The following is a 24,129-nucleotide window of genomic DNA, read 5'->3' on the forward strand; positions in this document are numbered from 1 at the left end:
GACAGTAACACCAAATAACATGATACAGAGGGACTATACTTTGAATGAAACAAATGGGCAGATCCTGTAAAACAACATCATTTCTGAACCATTTCTGAGCCTACCTCAACGGTAAGCATGGTTTAAACGAGGATGTTTTTCAAAACCATAATGCCTTAAGTCAAAAAATTTCAAGGCTAGAACAACCACACTTTAAAGCTCCTTTTCACCTGAGTAAGTCACTGACCTTAGCAGGACCTTTTACGGAGATACAATGCTCGGTGCCTCCAGGCTCCGCCCACTCTAATATACACAGCAATGGGCAGCCTATCAGAATCAGTCAGCGTCCCTGGAGCATTTGGCATTAAGAGCTATGCCTAAGGGCCCAATGATACAATCAGTCTCCCATTCCCAGAAACTAAACCGATAACCTTTCAAAGATGAGCACAGATCCCTAACCAACAGCCACCCGTAATAGGAAAACAGTACACTACATAAAATGTCTTTAGAGGACGGCATTGATGACTTCGGAAGGACAGCATCACCATTAGCATTTGTGTATACAAAGAATATTAATTACAACACTGGGTGCCCTCATGTGAAGCTGAACTACATATAAATAATGGTGTAAAACATCACACAGGATATATACAAAGTCAAAATGGATCTAGACATTTTAGCCTAAATCATAATTTTGATTTAATTTTCTTTAAGGAACATTTCATGGTACCAGTGCTACAAATAAACTAAGCATAAGCTGAATCATTAGTATTCTGTAAACTGACCTAATGTTTGCAGATAGAATTTGGGAAGCTACGGGCAATAAATATGTGTGAAAGTTATTACTTTGAGTCTAACAGCATTGTAAAATTGAGAGGATTACCCCATTAAAAGGACACAAAATAAAATCATGTCTCGGAGTATAAAACCCAGTAGTGCCACATGAGGACATCAACCTTGCACCAGGACTGCTGGCTTCTCAGTAGAGTCCAACATGCAAGTGCCCCTTGAAACATTCAGCTGGAAAAGGATCCCTCTCAGGGTCCCGCTGAAGTTTATCCAAAGTTTGCATTAGTATTATATGGCCAGAAGTATGTGACACCAACTGGTCCAACTTGGTTCAAAAACCAAGAGTATTACCCTCTACTCTTCTGGAAAGAATTTCCATTAGATGCTGGAACATTGCTGGTGGGTTATCAAGTCCCTTTCTGTGAGTGTGTGTGGCCGACCTCTTCACGCCTAAACTTGTTCCCATTTTGACCTTCACAATCACATCACTCGTGGTTCACCAGGGTAGCTGCAGCAGGGGAGAACTGTGGCAAACTGACATTATGTAAAGATAGACTCATATGATAGTGCGAAGTGTAAAGTCACTAACTTTTGTATACAACCAATTCTGTCGCTAATATTTATTACAGGAGATTACATGACTGTGTGCTTAATCATAAACTTATACCATCAATGTGTGTAGCTTAATTAAACTAGCCCTCTAAGTAATAGGGGTGTCCATATACGTTAACCATACAGTGGTGTAGGCAGCATCTTATCACTTACATGGAAACATATGAAAGAAATCCATAAAAAACATATGAATGAAATGTTCATATCACATATGGCAAATTAATACCTAGTTGAAATGAGTTGGCAGGTTCTTAGCTGCAGGAAAGTGGGTGGAGTCTAGGCCACCTTAAAAGTGGTCATCTTTAGATTGTCTGTTACCAAAAAAAAAGTCAGCAACACTATGCTCTGTTGAGGTCAAAGGATTTATTGAAAACTTCCAGAGGGAGAAGGAGACTGGGGTTTCCCAAAACACACCACAGTCTGAGCCACTCACATGTGCTGGGATGGGCTGAGCCGAGCAAGGAGCTGCTGGCAGGTTCCAATAGCCAAACACTCACATCTAATCTGCACGTCTCCATGCTCCAGTTCCAACTGGGTACATAAATAACTTCTACTAACCAAAGCACATTTAACTCACAAACCATAAGCATTTTCCATTCTGATAAACCGTGGCTAAAAAAATAATAAAACACACACACAAAAGAGCAGCAAGCACCATTCCTATCTGTAAATATAAATAAAGCACTGGGCAATGACAATTTCCTAGCCAAAGAAATGTATGATGTACACATATGTCCTGCATCCAGACACCGGTGCAATGGCACACAGTATAGTAGAATCAGACAAGAACAAATGGCAACAACTTTCCAAGGTCCAAAACGCACCAGCGATATAAGACCTTAAAACACAGAGATGGGGTGTGCTCACAACCAAGAGGAAGAGCCAACACATGAGGCATGTCCACCACCAAGTGAAAGGGTCAACAGAGCTTGGGTGTGTCCACTACTGAGGGAAGAGGCCAATAGAGAGATGGGGCGTGTCCATTGTAGCAGATGTTTATATTAGAATTACAGACAACAGAATAATTACTGGTGAAAGGTACAGATTCCACTGACAGTTTGAACACATCCCTTTCAGAAAACCTATGCTGGTTACATGGGAAACACCAGATTCTTATAACATTCTTTCAGAGAGCCTAGGTGTGAGGTCAGAGGTCAACCTTAGGCCTCCAGCTCCAATCCCAGGCCTAGCTTGTGGCCACCAGTGTTGATGCTCTTGCCGTCAACCAGGGCAGACAATGTGAGCTTGACACCTACAACAGGAATTCCGGTATGAGTTTCAAGAAATACAAGCACGGACAATCATTGTAGCTGTACATTTTATGCATAAAACACATATGCATAACCCCCCATCGGTGGCCAAGGATAGCCACAGCAGCTTCTGGGGTGAGAGCAGTGGGGAGACTGTGAACATCCCATCAGTACCTGGCCTCAGTGTCTGCGTGTAGCCGACTCCAATCAGACTGGCGTTGTTCACTTTAGCCTGAAGAAATATAAGCGGGCCATCAGAACAGATGGGGCATATCAAATAAATATAATAAGACAGGGATGAAAGCAGCCAGGGGGCGCTGTGACATGGCCACTCACACTGATAGAGGCACTGGGGTCCAGCTGGTACTTGGCAGCAACACCGAAGCGGGTGCTGTTACTGCCAGCGGCCCAGGCCAGGTTTACTGCAGTCTCCAACTTGTCATTCACCTTCTGGTAGATGGACCCACCAAACTCAGATCCATCATTACTGCAGCAACAAAGGAGTACGCCTTTCGGTTAAACCCAACCCTAATGCCACACTCAAAGTCACAAAGCAACACCTAGTCCTAAAACCACACCCAACCACAAAGCCACGCCCCCCCCCCCCCCAAACCCCAACCAACAACAGTGGGCTTCAGGCCCAGACTCACATGTTGGTATGAAGCTGGAAGTCCCCAGTCCTGTAGCCCACTGCAAAGTTATTCTGGGTCAGTTTGGACTTTGCGCTGTCAAATGTCATCTGATACCCAGCCAGCCATCCGTCATAGCCAAGCACAGCGGTCCCATGGATGGTGGGCCCGGCAAAGTCAAAGTCCACATCACAGCCAAGGTTGACATATTCACGCTTGTAGGCTGTTTTGACTTTTCCACTCTTCTTTCTGGTAAGGGGGGTGTAGATGTCATGTTATTTAAAAAAATCTCTCTTCCTAATAGTCTGTTTAGGTGAAATAACTGCCACCATCTTCAAGAATGTCCAGCTTCAGAATGTCATGGTGAACACACAACCAAAAGTATTCCCTCTTGATCTTGATAATCTGTTAACCCTTAACTGGAATGCAGCAATATCTCCCTGTTATTTCATTGGACATGTAAAAAGGATAGAAAATTAAATAAATACCCAGAATTGGGAGAAAAAGTAGTGTCGAAAGTAAGCTTCAGGCCTTTGGCAATCTGCAGAAATGAAAAAGTAGTAATTAATCCACAATTTAATTCCAAAGGCCAGCAAGGTTGCCTATATGTGCAAAGCATGTGCTTTACCCACCTGGTCTTCTATGGTGATCTCAGTTCCCAGCGTGTTGTCAGTGGTCCACTTCTCTGTGAATGTCAGGCCATACTCCGAACGCTTGTACTTGGTTTCTAGACTCCCAACCACTTTATTGGTGTCAGTGTTGGATGAACCTGAGGTTTTGAACTCCTTTTTAAGCAAACATCACAGCAACAAGAAGTTCACATTTCAGTAATTCAAAGATTCTGTCAAAGGTATAGGATCACACAAACCTAATTTACAACATTAACATCTCTCTACGTGCAGAAAGCCGATCTTATAAATCTTATAAACTGGAAATAACTTTAAATAAATAATCTGGAAGATTTGCCGAATGTTAAATTATAAGTGATTATTAAATAACATCAATAATGAAAGAATTTCGCATAAACATACCACCCCACTAGCTGACTTGGTCTTCACATCAAGCTTCACCACACCAAAGCCTGTGAGTAAGGAGAACATTACGTGATTATAAGCTGCATGTATAAAGTCCTCAGCTGTCATATGTCCAATAACTGAATAGACCTGCAGAGCTGATGTCAGCTTCTAAGGGACCAGTACTTGACAGAGTCTCTTTCTGAAATCCTGCCTGATTTCTGACTCATTACTATACCTAAGTGGTTCAACACAGCCTGCTTTCCAAATAAAGAGGCTAGACTAACAGAGTGCTATGGTATGTGCCACAAATAGTTACATTTGTTTTGTAACTACCATTTTGTTATATACTAATAAACCAGCAGTGAGAACTGAGCATATACCCAGCCAAATATCCTGTAACACAATACTCAAAATGAACAACAATCATTAAATATTTTTTTTGTATTCCAATCATTTTGTCCCCAGTTTGGAATTGGCAGGTAATGCTTTTCTGTTAGACCTTGTCAAACACCAAGTCAAGAGACAGTACCATATCCTTTGTTGAAGATGTCCTTGGCAGATTTGCCGAGATCACCATATGATGGAGGAACAGCCATGCTACCTATAACAAGAAAATACAGTGGAAAATGATCACAGCTGCAAAGAGTCTTGGCTGTGGCTGAGGGACATAGTTTAGCGATCCTGAAATACTGCTTTTACAGCATGAAAAATATGTAAAGACGAGCTCCCGAGAGCCTGTTTGGGGCAGACACAAATGCCATTTGTCTGGCTCTAAACAAACATCACTTTGTCAAACGGTATTTCTTCATGAAATGTTACTGTAAAGAGTTTGCCCTATTGTGTCGTAACATTGAGGCCAGCTATCAGCCTGGGGATTTTAAACCACACAGCTAGTCCAGGCGCAGTTCCGGCATCCTCGGCATCCTCCAGTTCCCACGTACAGGTCGCCGGACAGCTCCCTGCACACCGACCGCAAGCGTCCTGCGTTCCTACGAGTGATGCGCGTCCTATATGTGGGAGCCATGTTCACCTTCGGCCAGTTCCCAGGTACCCAATCTGCGCTGCGGAGATGCGGAATCACGCGAGCTACAGGGAGTGACGATGTCGAGAATGCCTCTATGGTAGACGTTACCTTGATAGGGTTACTAAAACGGCACGCTAACACAGTGTGAAGCTATTCGGATTGTCAAGGTATGCAAGCAGAACTTCGGGTGAGCGGCGGATTCCGGTTATCTTAAGCGGCTCTGACATTACCAGCAGTATAAGTGTGTCTCCATTGTGCACAAGAACTGCCCTGATTTGAAACCTACAAGGCTTACTCTAAATAAGCTTACGTCTGCAACTCCGTTTAATTACATAAGAAAAGTAACCAGGCGATAACACAGTGCTTACAGCACAGAATGTTTATTATATGGTAAAGATAAAGTAGACGGCGTACCCCGCTTACCAGTTAGAACGACTTTCTGTCAGCCTGTTCAGCTAGAGGGCGAAAGGAGACACAAAGCGCAGCCGCATAGTCACAGCGACAGTAACCGTCGTCAGGACCCCGGTAGGGATGGCGAACTTCTGCCTGCCTGAAAACGCGCAGGAAAAAAGTAAACTCTTATTGTTAAAATCGTCAGCAAAAAAATTGTCATAGAACAGCTAAGGTGTGTCTTTTATGTACATTTTTTAATTTCAGAAACAGACTCAAAATTTTACTGTCACTCATGTATTTTGAATGCCGTCATTTTAGGCTGATAGTATAATTCCTTATTAACAATATATGGGTGTATTAAAGTTTAATTTAGGGAAACGATTTTACTTCTATTTGTGAACAATTGTAAAACTCTATATAAGGGTGCAAAGTACAGTACCTCTGTTTTGCCAGAATTTACAGACTATAGCACGGATATGTTGAGATACGATCCTGCATTCTCCCTGATATGGAAAAACGATATCAAAACATGTAGAGTCCAAAAGTATGAGGCTAAGTACCTTAATCACTTCCATTTATACTATAAATATGCATATAGCGTGAAACTTGGGTGTCACTCTAAATTCTTATTTTAATAAATACTGTAAAATTCACCTATTTATGGGACAAAAATACAGCAAAACATTTGTTGACCAGGCCCAAGTATCACGAAGCTGGATTTCTTGTTTATCTGAATACCTTTTCGGATTAAGGTAGTCTGGGCTATATGTAAGGGAAAGAAGATAAAGGGCGTCTAAACTGGTGTACTTTTAATCCGAGAAGTTATCTAGCTAACTAGCAAATCTTGTTTCGTGATACAGGCTTGTGTTATTATTATTATTATTATTATTATTATCGTGGCCGTTTAGGACACGCAGACAGCCTGTAAGGGGCAATGTGTTACGCAGGCGCACTGGACATCAGGCGGGAGCTATAGATCGGGTAGTGACACTTCCCCCCCTCTCCGTCTTGGCTCTCGTCTCTCAAGGTGCCTGGAGCTTGTGTGCGGCATGGCGGAGGGTGAACCCAAGGCGAAAAAGCTGAAATTACAGAAAAAAGAGCTCAGGTAAAAGAGACCTCCGTACTGTCCCCGTGAGAGTAACCGATATATTTTTTTCCTTGTTCCGGTAGCTCAAAGTTTATTTTGCCCGATACATGCAGTAGGTAAAGGAATCACATTGCATTGCAGTGGTTTATTTCTTATTCTTTACGCATCTCTCAAGGCAGTAATTTCACTTAAAGTTACCTTACTTTGGTATTATTATCTCCTTATTGGTTTAGGTCGCCCATGTCGCTGCACTTGGACTGTCTGAAAATACATGGAGATTAGATAAACGATATTGATCCAAAGGGGATAGAATTCTTCGCATCCAGCCCTAGAAAGAAAATAGGCAAATAGAAGTCACCCTGAACACGAGCCTTCTAAACGTTTTAGGTGCATAGGGAGAACTACACGTAATCTCAAACAAAGTCGCACGAAGAGCTCAAAGTCCGTTTTAATTTAGGTGACCGGTCAGCGAGCTGGCTCCTCTTTGAAGATTAACGGTCCGTTTGAAATGTAGCCCGGTTTGCAGTATACGCACGAGTGACAGATATCGTGAACGTGGTCCCCTGTAGCGTGGCCAACCTCACAGTGTGTTCCACGGCGGACTAAGCATTGTCACATTCCTACACCGCCCGGTGTGTAACATGTGGTCACACCTCCCTAGTGTGTAAATCTCAGCTTCGGTGTCGGGGACGGGCTTGGAAGATACCGAATCTTGCTTTTCCGGTATTTTTTGGATAGGTAAGTCTCGGTACTGGGCCTAGATGACTAACTGTTATAATTAGGAGGCAGTCTGAATAACTGTAGTACAGCCTACCGGAGAGAAATAACGAGTCGGCGCTGTGGGAGGGGCGTGCGAATGGGAAACACGAGGCGATAGGGGGACTCTGCTTTAAGTGAGGTTGATACAGAGAGGCACACCGCTGGCTGACGTTCGTTGAATTGCGTAGACCAGAGGAATGCCTTCGTCAGGGTAAGTAAAGGACCGTTAGCGACTACAGGGACAGGCGTCATTTTCTGTACACTTGAATATTTCATATTGCATTTTGCACGCCAGCCATGGAAAGGCTGTTTAATCACATTTTCCACTGTTCATGCCGTGTAGCTGAGATGCACCGTTCTGCCACGGTCTGAATGGGCTGTAGCGATGATGACAGGTTGTTTTTCTTGAATTTTTAACTGTTGGTAGGTTGAGGTAGGTAAGGTTGTAATTTGGCTCGAACAATACATCATGGGGGTTAGTGCATGGTGTGATCAGTGCACTGTGTTTGGTTTGTTATCAAGGATAAAACACAAAGCAGACAAAGCCAGAAACACTGGGAAAAATGTATGGTACATAATTACAGCACGATTAAGAGTGCTTTAAAGTATATGCTCTGTCTGTGGATTTGTTCATGTTCAAAAGCATTAGTTTGATACTGTGAGGTCAGTGATATCAAAGTAAATTGTAGTACTGGTTTGTTCAGCCTTTTTGGACTTTGTTACTCTTAGTATGGATATGTTTGCATATGGCATGTTTTGGTTTGCACTTTGCTTTTCAGAGGATTGAATTTGCTGTAGTCTTTCGAGGGCCTCTCCATGCTGCAGATTCAGTGGGGGGCTCTGCTAAAGGATGTGCATGTTTGAGTTTCGCTAACATCTGGGACCCTATTGCCCCATTATCTCTAGAGGGCTGTTGGGTCTGTGTGTTTCACCGAAAGTCTTAACTGATGTCATAATTGCTGTATGTGTTAAGCAGAGAGGGACCATTATGAAATCCTACAGGCCTCCTCTGCACCCCATTGGCATGTGCCTGGGTGTTGAGACGTAACCTTAACAGCACACTCTCTGTCTGCTCTCTCCTGGGCGCAGCCAGAATGCACTCTTCGGCATGGGCAACCCATTGTTGGACATCTGTGCTGTGGTGGACAAGGACTTCCTGGACAAGTGAGTCAGCTGCTAGCATGCTTCAGTGATGTGGGTGTGTGCCAGGGTGTATGGGCGTGGCTACACCCCTAGGTGCAGTCTTTAGTGGTGCCCATAACTGAATGTGTTCTCTGTCACTCTCTGTGTTTCGCATATACTTCCTGAGAGTCTTTGGTAAACCCGAATCACCCCACCCCCCAAATGCCTCTTTCCTAAGGATGGCAATGAGACACAGATTGTGAAATGATAATCTTCACCCATGGAAATGGCAGCCTTTGTGCCGTAGTGAATCCGGCAACTTTGACCATGTTTTGTCCATGTCTTTGACCGTGTTGCGTTATGTGTTGTAATGGCTGCCGGGCAGCAACTGATTAACGGCCACTTCTAATGGTGTGAAACACAAGCACTTTTGCCGTTTAGCTTGTAGCTGCTAAGTCTTGATCCCTGAAAGCAATACCAGTTCCTTTTTCAGTGGGAGGATGCCCGCCATGTCGAGAACAAAGTGGGCACAGACCCGTTTAGCCCACATGTGACCCGTGCATGACTCTCCCCCGTCTGAGACTTGGGGTCAGCTCCGGCCAGCTTGCCATCAGAGGCATGCACTGCTCTTTGGGCAGGGAAGCCGGCCTTGGATTTACCTAATCACATTCCCAGTGGTGAAGCTAGACCCAACTATTTCTGCGTTTTCTCCATTCGGCCTTATACTGCCTGCTTATTTATTGATATTTATTTGCTTCTTACAAAGTGTCTGTGTATGAAGAGCTGCTGAAGGTGCAGTGTGTCTGTCTCAGTAAGCCTTTGCTCTAATTGGGTAACTGAAATAAGAAGCCTATCTAAAGCAGGTCCACCTTTTCAGTCCCCATTCAGCCTTATCTCTCTGTCTTCAGTGCCCTCAGATGGTCTGTTGATTTGTATGTTTCCTCTGACCCCATGTCAGTTATTTTGCAACTTGAAGTAGAGAACATGTTTCTTAGAAGGGCCCCGAACAGTTAAGTTTTCCTAGGTTTTTGGCAAGAAGCAAAGCGTGTCAGTTACTGAGGCTGTGTCTTCTGTTTAAACAGGTATGGCCTGAAGCCCAACGACCAGATACTGGCGGAGGACAAACACAAAGAACTGTGAGTTCAGAAGGGTGTCTCCTGCGGACTGAAACACACACATGTACATACAGACACACACTCACAGATGTACAGAGACACCTGCACACGTGTGATGGCCCCATGTCTTTGTGGTTGATCTTCATCTCTTGTTCATGTTGCTGCCTCACAGCAGGGTTACTATCCCTTCTCCCCCACAACAGTATTAGCTTAAGGGTTGAACTTTTTTTATCATGTATTCAGCTTGGTATAGGCAGCCTTGACCCCGGGGGTGCTAGTTTGACTGTGAGTCAAGCAGCTCTAGCCGAGATCAATCTTGTGGTCTGAGGTCCTGGCCTTGACTGTACATATAGGTTTTGTAGGACCCAACTGACACATTGCAGTGCGATCCAGTCCAGGTTTTAGGTACCGTTCGCAGTGAAGGATGGCCAGGCGACTGGTCTGCCTGCTGTAGGTATGTGTGTATGTTTGGCAGTACTCTGTCTGTGTGACTGCAAATTAGGTTTCAGCTCCAAACAATTGTGATAAATATTGTTTAATATTAGGCCTGCATGATATATTGTTTCAGCAATGTCACTGGAATGTACATATGGGTAATAACGTCACAGGATGTGCAATGTCAAATAAAGCAAATTAAATTGAATGAGTCATGCTACAATTTTTTGCAACTTGATACAAAAGAAAAACGTCCATGGCTTTCATTCTCTATGACTAATTTACAAGGGAAGTCTCTCTGATATAACATTATTTGCTCCGATTTAATCGTTTTTGGATACATGGAGTTTGTTGCTAGTGAGTGACATATAGGTCAGCATGCACAGCGAAGCACCAATCGCAATTATTCTTGTTAGAACTGTATAATGTGCAGTATTAATGTTGACATTGCATGTTATGCACATACAGTTTTCACACAGCAAGGACTACAATAGTGAGCTGGGTTAATAACTTATGTGACACACTCCGTTGGTGGATAATAAGTTCTATTTGGCTGTACGTTTGTAAGTTTAATCTCCTTTATTATATTATAAATATTGCAGTATTAATGATAAAAATAGATTTTTTTTCTCCAGTATTGTGTAGACCTAGTTAATATATAAGTGCCTGGTGAGCACAGAGCACCTCTGTGAGCTGAGCTGGCCCGCCCTCTACTGTTGGCCGCCCCCATGCCACATGTGGATCACTGTCTGCAGCTGTCAGGGTGATCCTGAGGACCTTCCCACTCACATGGTCACAAGCCCTCAGAAAGACCTTCTGAGAACCGCTGCTACACAAAGATCAGCCGTTGTAGTTCACCTGGCTGTATTTGGACATGATGTTTGATCCATTTCTCAGAGTAGTCCGGTTTTGTGTGTGTCGCCAGTGTGCTGTTGCACAAAAATCTCATGCCTAAGCCTAGTATAGACTCATGTTTGATTCTGAGCAGTCCAGTATCCTGGACATGATCCACATAAGTGACACAACAAGCAGGTTTCAAAGGTCCAAAATCAGCAATTAGTGTTTTCTATTGGCACTAATACTCTCTTATTAATTTGTTTATATAGTCCACCTGGACTTTGCACCTTTTTTGACCGTTTAATGTAATAATTAATGCTCCTTTGTAACAGACCAGGAAAAGGGTGTGTTGCAGTGCTGTACCCAAATGCTGTACCCCCTTAGCATTAGCAGTCCAGCAGAGTCGTCTCCCTGGTTCCCGCCCCCCCCACCACCACCACCACCACGGCTGATGTCCTTTGTCACTGCTTCTACTGTGTTTATAAGTGAAATTTCAAGTGACCTCTGACCCCCCCTGCTCCTGGGGTGCTCAGTCTTGCGGATCCAGCACCCAGCTAGGGTGAGATTGGGATACAGTTTCAGCAGGACTGGTTTCCCATTTTGTGCTCTGTTTGCTTTACAAGCACTGGTACTGGGTGAGACCCAGGCATTGAGTTCACAGGCACCAGCTATAGGGGGTGCTCTTACTGGTTTTAGTTTGCAGACTGTGGCAGTTGGCAGTGCATGCCCTAGTCTTTTGTCTCTCATGCTTCCTGGGGGGTTCCATTTACACCACAACTGGAGGGTTCTCAGGATGCCGACTTTCAGAAACAGCCTTGGGCTGCATGGCCCCTGCCGTTATCAGCCAGCTCCCCACCCTCCACATGGGAACGCCCCCACGGCATGCTGGGAAAGCATCTTTTCCCTGGGCTCTGAGCCCATGCCTTCTGGATGGCTGTTTGTTTTTGCGCCGCAGTCGGTGACCGTGCTGTCCCTGGCTGCCCTCGCCAAAGTGAGTTTACTCAGCTGCGCCTGGCTCGCCTCCCTGTCTCTCCTTCAAAGACTGAGTTCCACATCGGCCTTGACATCCAGGACCTGGACCCTGCAGCCCTGCTGCTCTACTTTCTGATATCACACTGGGGCTTCTGGCGCTTCGGGCCACAGGGAAAGGGAAGCCCTGTATGTGCTGGATGAGCCAGGGTTCGTGGGGGGAACCAAGGGAAGGTTTTTGATGCATAATCCAGTGCTTGTTAATCGCAGTGGATGTTTTACATCCCCCTGGGTTCACACTAACCTGTCCTTCAGTCACACAGCTGACCCAGGCTTGCAGTGTGGTTGTGCCCCCACCTGGCTGATGCAGGGGCGCTGCTAGTGATTTTGGGCCCCATAAAAATATTATATTGGGCCCCAAACCTAGACCAATTCAATCACGTTCCAGATTTTTTAGGTCCCCTGAATCGTCCTAACTCCACTCCGTTTATGGTGCCCCCGGGTCACCTCTGTGCTGCTTGGTTGCCTCCCCATTTGGTTAGTGATCAGAGCTGCCCACTCAGTGTTGGCACAGCTGTCCTTTCCCAGAGTGGCTTTTCAGTCACACCCCAGGGGAGGGACATATATTTTTCAACATAAGCCCAGATTATGTCTTCTTAACTAATCTTGTTCCACACACCTTGGGGTCAGGGTTGTCCCGCTTGACATCTGGAGGGGGGCAGTTAGAGGAAGGCTTTCTGTGCGTGTGTGTGTGTGTGTGTGTGTGTGTGCCTGCCCCAAGCATATTTTAATCTTGGTATTATTATAATTATTGACAATGTTAGGATTGGTAGCTGTATCTGTCCCTAAGAATTTTGCAGGGTGTATATTTAAATTTCAAGGCACGGTTCATATAAAATTGCTCGTTTGAACATGGTCACACTGAGCTTCCACTTCTATGAACTGGAGTGCAATAGATGATAGCTGTACTTTTCGTGGTGTCCAGCAGAGGGCAGCAAATGCTCGCAAGCTGATCCAGCATTCCTAGCATGCACTGTGTGTGTATTTTCCCTACATCTGTGAAGGTGCAAGATCATCCTTAAACATGTAGAATGCACTATGATAATATCCTGTGCTAGACTTCATTTGTCTCTGTTTAGTTTTTTCTTTTATGTAGATCAATATTTATTCAGATGTTTATTCTGTAAAGTATAAATTTTTTATACTTTAAAAAATAGTATAAAAAACACAAATTATTCTGTGGTTGCATGTGTGCAATTGGTCTGCAACCTGCAGAACCCTTCTGTAACTGTGGGTAGAGGGATTCGAGGCAGAGCAGAGTAGTTTTGAGCACCACCGGCTGGGTGGGGCAGGGAAAGATGAGGTGTGGGACAGGGTGGCATCCCCCACTCCAGCATCGCTCTTGACCCTGGCATTTGTGTTTTTCTGTAATTTTACTGATTTAGTTAACTGTGTTACAGGCCCTGCCATGCTGTCAAAATCAGAGACTGTATTGTTCTTCACAGCCACTTGGGACAGTAGTGAGGTTAGAAGGATCTTTCTGGAACAGGCTATTTTGTTACTGTTAGACTTACTTTTGGAGTAGGGCTGTCACTATAGATTATATTTAATAATCAAGTAATCTATTGATTTAATTTGATTTGAAGATGAATCCAGTACTTGTCCATATTGTATACAGGCCTTGCAGTCTTGGGGAGGCTCTGACCCTGTTGTCTGGCCATGATATGATCTTTATGAAAGTCACTCAGGTGGGTCAGTCCGTGCCAAATCAATGTCCAGAAAAGTTCCACGTGCATCATTCCTGATTTTGATGAAAACTTGGTATTTTGATCCTTATAGACAACACTGAAAATTCTCCCAAGTTTTATTGAAAAATTCTGATGCAGTCCAAAGTTATGGCCCTTTCAAATTTGGGTGCCACGCCCCTTTTTTGCACTCGCAAATCACGGGTATAATTTGTAAGGGTTTTCAGGAGACCATCAGTGTTCTCTATAAGGATCAAAATACCAAGTTTTCATCAAAATCAGGAATGATGCCCATGGAGCGCCTGGTTGATTTGGCATAGACTGACCCAGGTCATTACCCTTCCAAACGTCAAAGTGGCAAGCAAGCACTTCCTGTCATGTATCCAGACATTCCTTCTTCCATCGCCTTGGTACCACACTGCCCTGAGCTCCCCATTCCCACCCCTCCGGAGAGGGATCAGCTATCTTCAGCAGAGAGCAGCCAGTCAGATGGTGAAGAAGATATTGCAGATCACGATTTCACAGATATGGCAGAGAAAAGAGAGCCATACATCCCCATCCAGAAAGACCTCAACGATCTGATCAGAGATCTTGGTCTTACAAAGTCCAATGCTGAGCTTCTGTCATCTAGGCTCAAGGAGTGGAACTTCGTGGATGAAGATGTGCAAGTCACAAATCAGAGAAAGCGTCATGAAGCGTTTTTCGAACTACTTCTGTCGCCAGGATGGGCTGTGCTTCTGCAGCAATGTGGCCGGTTTATTCGAGGCAATAGGAATCACCTGTAATGCAAGTGAATGCCGACCTATTCATAGACAGCTCATCCAGGGGCTTCAAAGCTGTGCTGCTTCATAATGGGAACCAATATCCATCTCTCCCTGTGACTCACTCTGTGCACCTGAAAGAGGACTACACCAGTGTCAAGATGTTGCTGAGTTACTTGAAGTATGACGACTATGGCTGGGAGGTCATTGGAGACTTAAAAATGGTGGCATTCCTGATGGGCCTGCAAGGCGGTTTCACAAAGTTTCCTTGTTTTCTTTGCCCCCTGGATAGCAGGGACACACTGTCACAGAAGGTATTGGCTACAGCGGACTGAGTTCTCTGTGGGGAAGAACAATGTCAAGTGGAATCCGCTGATATACCCTCGGAAGGTGCTGATACCACCACTGCACATAAAGTTAAGCTTCATCAAACAATTTGTCACGGCTTTAGGCAAGGAGTCAGCAGCTTTCAAATACCTTCAAGATCTCTTTCCAAAGTTGTCGGAGGCAAAGATAAAAGCTGATGTATTTGTCGGACCACAGATAAAGAAGATCTTACAATGGGACGATTTCGCTAAGAAGCTGAACAGGAAGGAGAAAACAGCTTGGAGCAGTTTCATTGCAGTGGTTCATGAATTCCTGGGCAATCACATGGTTGAAAACTATGAGCATCTAGTTCAGACTCTCATAAAGAACTACGCCAAAATGGGATGCAGAATGTCACTGAAAGTCCATTTCCTTGATGCTCATCTTGTCAAATTCCAGGAGAACATGGGAACTTCCTCGGAGGAGCAAGGCAAGCACTTTCACCAGGAAATCGGACTTTGAATGCCATCACCAAGGGCAATATAACAAAAAATATGATAGTTTTGGGGGTTTGTTCGAGAAAACGATTTGCCATGTGTCCGTAAATCTATGAAATTTGCTCATTTCTGAATCATACCAAGTCGTTTTGACTGTATTTGTGTATTTGTCACAAAGTATTGTTCGTTCTTTGATTGCACGTATGAACACAAAAAAATTTGCCTGCTCTGTCTCTATAAATAAGACTTTAGACTGTGGTCATAAAAGCAAAGTTTGTGATGAATATAGATGTTTTTCCATAGGCTTTAAACATAAGCAGTTGAAATAAAACACTTGGAAGATAGGAACAAAAAATTTGTTACGCAGTGTTATAATGCCTGTCAAATTTGATTTTAAATTGAAATGTCAAATGGTGTCATCAGTTACACCATTTGATTACTATTACAAGCCTTTCTGGTAGGGGCCAGTTTGGTCAGATTTCAGTAGGTGCTGATGCTATTTAAAGATGTAATATAAACTTACTATGTGGAAGTGTTTTAAGTGTTAAATGTTACTTATCTATAACTTTAACAAAGCACTGTAAGGCTATTATAAAATCATTATTTTGTAAAACTTTAGTGTTTTAGAAATGTATATCCTCAATGCATATTTGTCTATTCGGATACAAAATTAAACAATCACAACACAATCATTCTTTTCAGTATTTTAATAGTATTTTTACGTCACATTTGTATGTAGCATGATTAAAACCCGGTTATTTAAGTTCTGCTCTGCAGTACTGGCAGACAATTTTGTTTTCCTTCACATTTAATATGAAGTGCTTCCACACAACTGAGGCTTTCGCTGTTTATTTGGACCCTCACCCTGTATGCGCTGTCTTCCTTCCCTTATGTTGCCGAATATTTGAGAAGGAAATTTTTAATATGTGTTCTTGAAAAACCAAGTAATTGAGTTTAATCATGTACTCGAGACTGCTCTAGACTGGAGTTAGCCTTTTTCTTATCAAATATCAGCCCAGCCCTGAATTACTGCATGCCTCATCTGTTTACCGATGGTATATTCCCTCAGTTTTTTTTTTAACAGATTGAATTTGTCACATGTCAGGGACAGCTTTATGTTTTTTGTGAATAGTTTTGATCCAATCCTAGGCCTTCAGCCTAATACTACCCAGGTATGACTGTTTACTGGGTGCGGCAAGGCAAGTGTTTACAAGGTTGCAGTGCAAGCTGCTGTTGTGTGTAACAAGTAGCATGTATTGCAGCACATAGCAGGATTCACAGGAATACATGATATTCTCTCCAGGATCAGGCGACTAGACTCTTGCTAAGATAACTGTTTTTGTCCTTCTTAATGACCTGCGTGGCCTCAGCCTGGTCTCAGTGGGCTCCTCAGTGTGTGTCTAGACGTGTGCCTGCCATATACTGTATATCCAGTGGGACCTCCCCTCCAGCATGTGACTGTCACCTCCTGCAGGTGGCTGGAGTCTGGGAGGTCTGTACACATCATTCTCCTTAAAGCTGCTGTGTTTAAGTCCCTGAATTGTATAGTAATTTTGCCTGGTGGCACGCCTATGGTCACTTCCTTTTTTTGTATGATTAACACACAGTTACAGTAACAAACAAACCCCTATGGAGTGGGAAGCACTTTACTGACATCGGTGTTTAGTAGAGCTCTGGGTTGGCTAGATGCTTAAGGCCCTGTCAGACTGGACTATTTGTATTTTTGCTAGAGCAGACACAGCACATCTCCTAACCACTATGCCCTCTGTTGGCCCTCTGTGATGAAAACGAAAGCCTCATCTTTACAAGTTGATACAGGCATATGAACTGTGGTGAACGTGAGCTTGTGGCATTGCTGCCTGTGTGATGGTGAGAGATGGCAGGATGATCTGCTCTTTTTTTCTTGAATGAATGCATTAATCCGTAATTCTTTTTTGGTAAAGACATCTTGTCTTTCGTTCAGTGAGGCAAGATGAATGTACTTCAGAGGATTATGGCTAATGAATCCTGAATGGTCACCAGAACCATGGGGGTTGTCTACCTCCCTGACGGCTGTTTTTATACAATATGTCAGGTTTCTAATGGCTGGGGAAGCAGTGTCTCCAAAGGTCCAGGAGACCGTTATGATGTTTCAGTGTTTCTCTGCCTCAAGGCCATGCTTTGATGTGCTCTGACATGCTTTGCACCTCACACTCCTCATCTTGAGCTAACACAGTCTAACTGCACGCGGGCGGTTCTGGTCTTCTGACTTTTCCATGACTCACCCTCCCCCATTGTGTAACATTTGCGGTGAGGGAATTCAAAACGAGATGGCTTGAATGTTCTTTCTCCTGATTTCTGCACCATAGGCAACTTTTGGTGATCGTGACCCAGTCTACATGTGGCAAACCACTGCTCACAGCATCTTATACAGTAATTACAGTTATCCCTGCTTGAAACTGTCGCACCTTCACCAGTGCACATTCGGGTCAGCTGCAGGGTCATCAGCTGGAAGCCACCATTCATGGATGTTTCGCCCCTACCCAGTACATCTCCCGCTGAGGGGGCAGCGGCCAATTGGGGACGTCTCCCTGCCACCCGTTGCAGCTACCCTTATTGGGGTGTTAGGCCCTAGAATATCGGTAAAAGCCCTGTGTGCATTTTCTCTTCTGCGATTATGTCAGGTGGCTAGCTTGAGAGAGGCTTTCTCTGACTCACATGATTACCTGCCAAACATGGCACAAAACGGGTCTACGTCACCCCCACGACCCTGGCAGGTGGTATGATCTATCTGAATGGATGCTGCTCCTTGGGACGTGGTGTTTTCCTGCCGTTTTTGACCGGCTGCGTATACATTGCCCGTTGTGAGGTTAAGCGTATGCTGAGGTGTGTGCGTAGGCGATGTGCACAGACGTGCAAGGCTCTGATGTGCTTGCTCTGTGTTTGCATTGTGTGGTTCCCACTGCAGATGCGCACAGTGTGTGGTACACAGCAGGACAAGAGCTGCCACAACTAAAGCTTTCATTTCCTGCCCTGTAGGCCTGTCACCCTCCTAAGGAGCTTTGACCCATCCCCTGCAGCTGGTGGGAACGGCTCGCTGTGGTTCTGTGGTTTTGCTGACGGTCGGACCAACATGCTGCAGTCACGCTTTGGCTTTGCACGTCTGGGCCTGTCTGCCGTTCCCACATTATGAGGCGGCATCTCTCTCTGGCCAGCAGGGGGCACTGTGAGCTGGCTCTCAGCATTACATTGCAGGTGTTTCATGTTGATACTCTGGTATTTAAGCTCTCAGTTGGCTGTGATCTCGCTTATTGTTTTGCAAAGATGGAGATTTATTTTGAGATCAGGGTCACGGCTGACTTCAGCTCAGACTGTCCTAACAAGACCATTTATGCTTCAGAGCACTGAAGTGGTTCACAGCACTGTTCTGTCCTCCCTGTGTTTTATGCCCTTACTGCGTTCAGTGTTTGCGGAGCTTTGAGTCCACACGCAGCACAGAAGTGGGGTGTAGAATTTGCACCCTGGGGTGACACATGGGGGCATCATGCCTGAGGTAAGAAGTCTCTACATGGTTGCAGAAGAATAGAATGGAGTAGAATAGGGATGCTGTATTCAGACCTGTGGGGAAAGTGAGTTTTCACCTGTCCCACCTTGCACTCCATGAAAGGTGGACAGGGAAAGCAAGCTTGGGGGTCACAGCACAGGGTGGGCTAGCATCCAGCCTTCCTGGAGCGGCTGGGTTAAGGGCTTTTCAGGGGTAAGATGGCTGTGAAGGGAGCCTGCGTGCTCTTGTGAGGCATCAGCTGGGTGGGTACTCCCTGTACTCGTCTGGTAGGCACAGTGCCTGCTTCCTGTCCTGCTTCCTGTTCACAAACTGTTGTGCTAAGTGATCTTTCATCTGGCAAGTCCTAACCTCTCCCCTCCTTTTATTTCTGCAGCTTTGAAGAACTGGTCAAGAAATTCAAAGTCGAGTACCACGCAGGCGGGTCCACACAGAACTCAATAAAAATTGCCCAGGTTTGCCCCCCCCCTTTCCCCCCCGAAGCTGTTGGTACAGCATCTGTCATCCACACACACACACACACACACACACACACACGCTTAGATTTTGGCCACTTCTCCAACACACCAGGTACCGTGTGTTTCATATGCTACTTTTGGTACTTTTCCCCTTTCCATTGACTTCCAGTCGAGTACCAGTACCAAAAGTTATAGTACATTACTTAATTATGCCAATGGAAAACATTGAAGTACCGTACTTTTGGTACTTTTTTGAAGTACCAAAACTACAGCACCTGGTTATCATGCAATTATGCTGTCTTTGGGTGTGTGTCTGTCCCTTCACAGTCTAGGCATTTGACCTTCGGGTACATCTCCCCCCCGTACCTTTGATCTGTTTGTTTTTCCTTTTGGCGTGTGACCTGTAAGTCATAGACTGCCCCTACATAATGCATGGTTTGGAGTTTGTAGTGGAGTCGTTCCATTTTAATTCAGCAAATTTTCAGAAAAAAATTTTGCATCAGAATTTTTGGCTTTGAATAAATATAGCAGGTGAATTACACATCTTCCAGAGCTCAGAAATATATTTTTTTATTATTTGGAAAAAACATTTACAACCTCATAACTCGTACACATTCCTTTGAAAACAGCACAATTTTATTTTTGTTTGGAATCCGGTTGACTTTCTTCCCATTGAAGTGAAAAATTTGTACCCTTTTGATGGGGTCTGAACAATGGGTCAGTGTTTTCTATACAAGTAGTACACATACATATGTATTTGATTACAATGAATTAAAAAATGTTAAAGAACTATACAAAAACAGTTTTTTTCAGTGCTTTGCAATGAGCTACAGCTGAGTTGTGTAGCTGGACTAGTAAAATAGGTACAGCAGGAGTAACCATTTTGAATTATCATATTTTTTATACCCAGGGGGTTGATAAGGCAAAGGGAAAAAAACATTTCTGAGCTCTGGAAGGTATATGTGATTTATGTGCCACATTTAATCAAAATCAAACATGGTGATGCAATGGGCATTTGTTGAGTTAAAATGTCTTTATGGTTTCAGCTGTGTACTGGGACTGACTGGGAAGTAGAGACTGAGGGTGTCGGGCGGGGTTGTTGATGACTGTGGCCTGACTGAGTCCTCAGGGCATGTAGGACATGTCTCTTGGCATATGGGTTCCTGGCATGTGTGTGTGCTGTCTGGGTGTGCCTGTCGGTGGCTTATTCAAACCTGTGAGGAGCTCCTGTCCAGGTCTGGTCTTTGCAGGTGGGAAGGCTGACTGCAGCCTTGCCTCACAAGGGAGATGAAAGCTGGTTCATACTTCTCCGCACGTGTACTAGCAGATGTGTCCGGTCAAATGTTTATGACACATTTGATGTGTGTGTGCGCGCCTCTGCGGATCAGTGCCTGCTGCACCCCAAGTTTGTCACCGCACAGTGGTGTACTCGCAGCTCTGGACACACTGCGCATGATTAATTTTGCGTTCATTTTAAATGCCAACATGGATACTTTCGATGAGTGTTTGGGTAGTTTTCAATCCATACAGACTATTTACAAGGCAATAAAACTTGCATACATGTAAATGCATGTGTGTGAGAGTGCAGACTTGTCTGGAATTGAAAGTCTCACTCCAGCCAACTGACCAAAGTTGGCAACCCTGTGAGTTGACTCTCTGAATTTGTAAAACATTGAGAAAGAGACACAAACCTCACTGCTGTGGCACGTTTGCAGGGAGTATCAGAATAATTATGTATTTCTCTGGTCAAGCTGCACACTTTGCAAACGCGCACAACATGTTGTATTTATATTTTTATTAATAGTAATAAAACAGAGTGGATGCGTGAGTGCGGAGAAGTATGAACCAGCCTTTACGCTGTATCCTTAAACACTGAACTTAACCCACATTCCCAGTAAGATGGCAAGTGCTGTAGGAGGCTCAGGTAGGCACATGGTCTGAAATGAACTGCAGTGTGTGACGTTACACTGATAAAACAGCTAAAATAGCAACATTGACTGCCACATGACAGCGAATGGGGTTCCTGTCTGTATGTGTGACCTGAGCACCACACCTGTTTAACTTCCTGTGAGTTAACACAGGTTAACAAACAGGTATCCGCAACATTCCCTGATAGTCTGAAGGAAATGTGAGACTTAACTGGAATTTCTGCAGGTGATGGTCATAGTTATGACCTGTACTTTCCCATCTTGTGTTTTGGGCTGTTTACAGTAATCAGTGGTACCGGATTGTCCTAGGCTGACAGAAATGACTCATGCTCAACAATTTATTTTTTTTTTCCATTTGTCTTAGCCCCTTGAGTCACCTTTTTTCTTTTTTTCTCTTACCGTGAGGCCAAGCTGTGAGTGACGTTTCTGAAGTGTTTTGGGAGGAGGATGAGCTGCATGTCCCTGTGGAAGCAAACAGGCCAGCTGTCCTCGGGAAGTTAAGCATGCTGGCACTGATGGTGTCTCGTGTTGCTCTTCATTGATGGTATTGATGTGCTGTGTCTTCCCTCATGCCTGGTGTGTTGTGGTGGTGGGGTGCACTGTTTGGCAGTGTGTGCCCTGTCCTGGTGCCACCCATGGCCAAGTGGGCTCTACAGCGGGTTAGGAACGATGTGTCCCTGGGTCTTTGGCTTGGCCCTGCGGTGTCCTGTGAGGATACTAACAGCTTGTTAGCCCCAGTGGCTGGTTTCATATCTACTTGCTGCACGTGTGCTTTATGCGCCCTGTGACATGCGTTTATCATGTCAATATTGTCACAAGGTTAATGGTGTTGAAGATCAAGCAATCCCATAAGGGACTCCTCAAAACACCACAATGGTATCAGTGACAAAGAAGGGCAACGAGACTGAAGCTATGTGTTTACACACTGCCTCTCAGCCCTCATCAGTGTCCCTGTATCTAGCACTGCCTGCAATCTGTATATCTCCCATCGGAGATTACTGCTACACTGTTATTCGCCTTCCTTCTTTGTTTACCTACATGGGGAGTCTACCTGGCCAGGTTGGATTGCGACAAAGTGGCTCCCTGAAGTGTAATCTGCAGCATGTATAAGGCTGCTCAGAATGGAGCTCTGCACGGCAAAGTATGGGTGCCTGCCTAAGTTCCTTAGAAGCTGCACTGGATTCAGGACACTCTTAGTAGGAAGCAAAGCACAGTGACTGTGCAGTCATTGTTTTCTAGTTAGCACTACTGGCATCTTTTTGGATGAGCCACTGTTTGCCTTTTCGGCACAGAAACATTCAGCAGAACTAGAAATGACTTTCTTCTGCTAGTTGCACGTGCTGTTTGCTGGGTTCCCATGACTGCTAGTCATTTCTGTCACTGGGTGTGATCTGAACCTGCAGGCCAGCCACAGGAAACGGTGAAAGGACAAAGTGCTGAAAATAAAATGCCTCTTCTTGCTAATGCAGTCTGGGAGGCACTACCATTACCTGAAGGCCAAAACTGAGAGATTGAGGAAAAGCTTCTACCCTCAGGCCATTCGTGTCCTGAATGAGGACACTCCATATCTAACATGCGACTTTAATTATACAGGTTTATAAACCCACTGTCATTGCACAGCTTTTCCAACTGCAGATGTTGTCTGTTTTGCAGTCATTTTATCTTTGTTTTTATTTTATTTTGTTATTTAATATTTATTTATTCTTATCTTTTATGTATATTTTTCCCTTGTACTGCCTATTTCCTCAAATGCAATCGTCAAAAAGTACTTGATCTTATTACTATGTTACAAAGCATATTTGGATGAAAATCTGGATCTGATTTCATTGTGAGACAAATCGCACCAAAATTGAAGCTACATTCCTTAGTGACAGCAAAGAGAGGGATGACTGCATAAAACATTTGACAAATGTCAAGAATTGTTTCATGGCTGTTATTACTGCTTCAGAAAAACATAATACAGATGAAGGCGTACATCTGATTTCACGTCATAGCTAATCGCCACAATTTCTTTTCAAACTTCCCAAGAACATATTTCATTTTAAGACAAATCATATCAAAGCTGAAGCAGAGTCCCTTAGTGGTGGTACTTGAAAGGGCAGCCAGAGGCGCAGATTTGTTGAACCTGATTGAAACAAGCAAGACAAAATTGGGCTTTTAATAAAGATTTTTTTGGAGAGGTTGCAGGGTGTTGTAGTAGTACAGAATACATTGTTGTTGTTTCAACAACACCTAGTTGGCACATTTGTATACCTGTGTCTGCTGTCCAGGTCTCCTGCATTTTTCATTAGGGACATACTCTACCCTTTTTCTCTCTGGATCCTGGATTCTCCTGGATCCATTTGGGGAGAGTGTTTGATCCTTGCTGTTTAGCTTCATTTCTCTAGTCCCTAGTGCTTGACTGATAGGACGCTACAAATGAACACAGCCCCACAGCAGTGGAAAACTGAATAGTCTTCAGGTGGTAACATCCTTGTGAAATGTGCTCTTTAAATGTGAGTTCCTAGGCATAATCGGACAAGGCACTTGGCTGCGCTAAGACTGGTTCTGGCCTGTGCCATGGGGGACCCTGGGAGTTATGGGGTTCAGGCCGCATTATGCTTTAAAGTGAGTTTAAATGAAGTTCCCGTGGTGGTCATCACCCAGTTCACATTGAGCTCTGTCTTCTGATGGCTGTTGTGTTTGGCTGCATGGTTGTATTTGAATGGCAGCTTTATATGAGGAAAAAACATCTATGTCTGTGTATCATCAGAGTAACAGGTGATAGGTCCGTTCAAGTGGAATTACCATGTGTTTTTGCAGGAAGGATGCCGCTTGGCCAACAGTGGGATTTTAGCCTGTCTCGCGGCTGGGAGGCTCCTGGCCATAAGCTGTTGC

The 24,129-nt window shown here is 44.3% G+C and overlaps 2 protein-coding genes across 3 annotated transcripts in view; one reads left to right on the forward strand and one right to left on the reverse strand.

Moving 5' to 3' along the window:
• Positions 1-1,724: 1,724 nt before the first annotated feature.
• On the reverse strand, positions 1,725-6,661 carry LOC125738122 (voltage-dependent anion-selective channel protein 2-like). Its single transcript, XM_049006770.1, has 10 exons — positions 6,132-6,661; positions 5,723-5,849; positions 4,805-4,876; positions 4,291-4,340; positions 3,892-4,044; positions 3,748-3,800; positions 3,281-3,508; positions 2,967-3,117; positions 2,805-2,862; positions 1,725-2,632 (listed from the first exon to the last, which is right to left on the reverse strand). The coding sequence occupies exons 3-10, from the start codon at positions 4,869-4,871 to the stop codon at positions 2,541-2,543; spliced, it is 852 nt and encodes a 283-aa protein (XP_048862727.1). The 5' UTR covers positions 4,872-4,876; positions 5,723-5,849; positions 6,132-6,661; the 3' UTR covers positions 1,725-2,540.
• A 4-nt stretch (positions 6,662-6,665) lies between these two features.
• LOC125738121 (adenosine kinase-like) overlaps positions 6,666-24,129 on the forward strand; it is a 35,142-nt gene continuing 17,678 nt past the window's right edge. The window contains exons 1-4 of one of the 2 annotated variants that reach the window (XM_049006768.1): positions 6,666-6,797; positions 8,628-8,702; positions 9,743-9,796; positions 19,243-19,321. In XM_049006768.1, the coding sequence (XP_048862725.1) occupies positions 6,742-6,797; positions 8,628-8,702; positions 9,743-9,796; positions 19,243-19,321 (264 nt within the window). In that variant the 5' untranslated portion in view covers positions 6,666-6,741. Of the gene's footprint in view, positions 6,798-7,621; positions 7,750-8,627; positions 8,703-9,742; positions 9,797-19,242; positions 19,322-24,129 lie in introns of those variants that run through there. The other variant, XM_049006769.1, reaches the window with a different exon arrangement.

This window comes from Brienomyrus brachyistius, chromosome 3, assembly GCF_023856365.1.
Source record: "Brienomyrus brachyistius isolate T26 chromosome 3, BBRACH_0.4, whole genome shotgun sequence".
In the NCBI taxonomy this organism is placed as follows: domain Eukaryota; kingdom Metazoa; phylum Chordata; class Actinopteri; order Osteoglossiformes; family Mormyridae; genus Brienomyrus; species Brienomyrus brachyistius.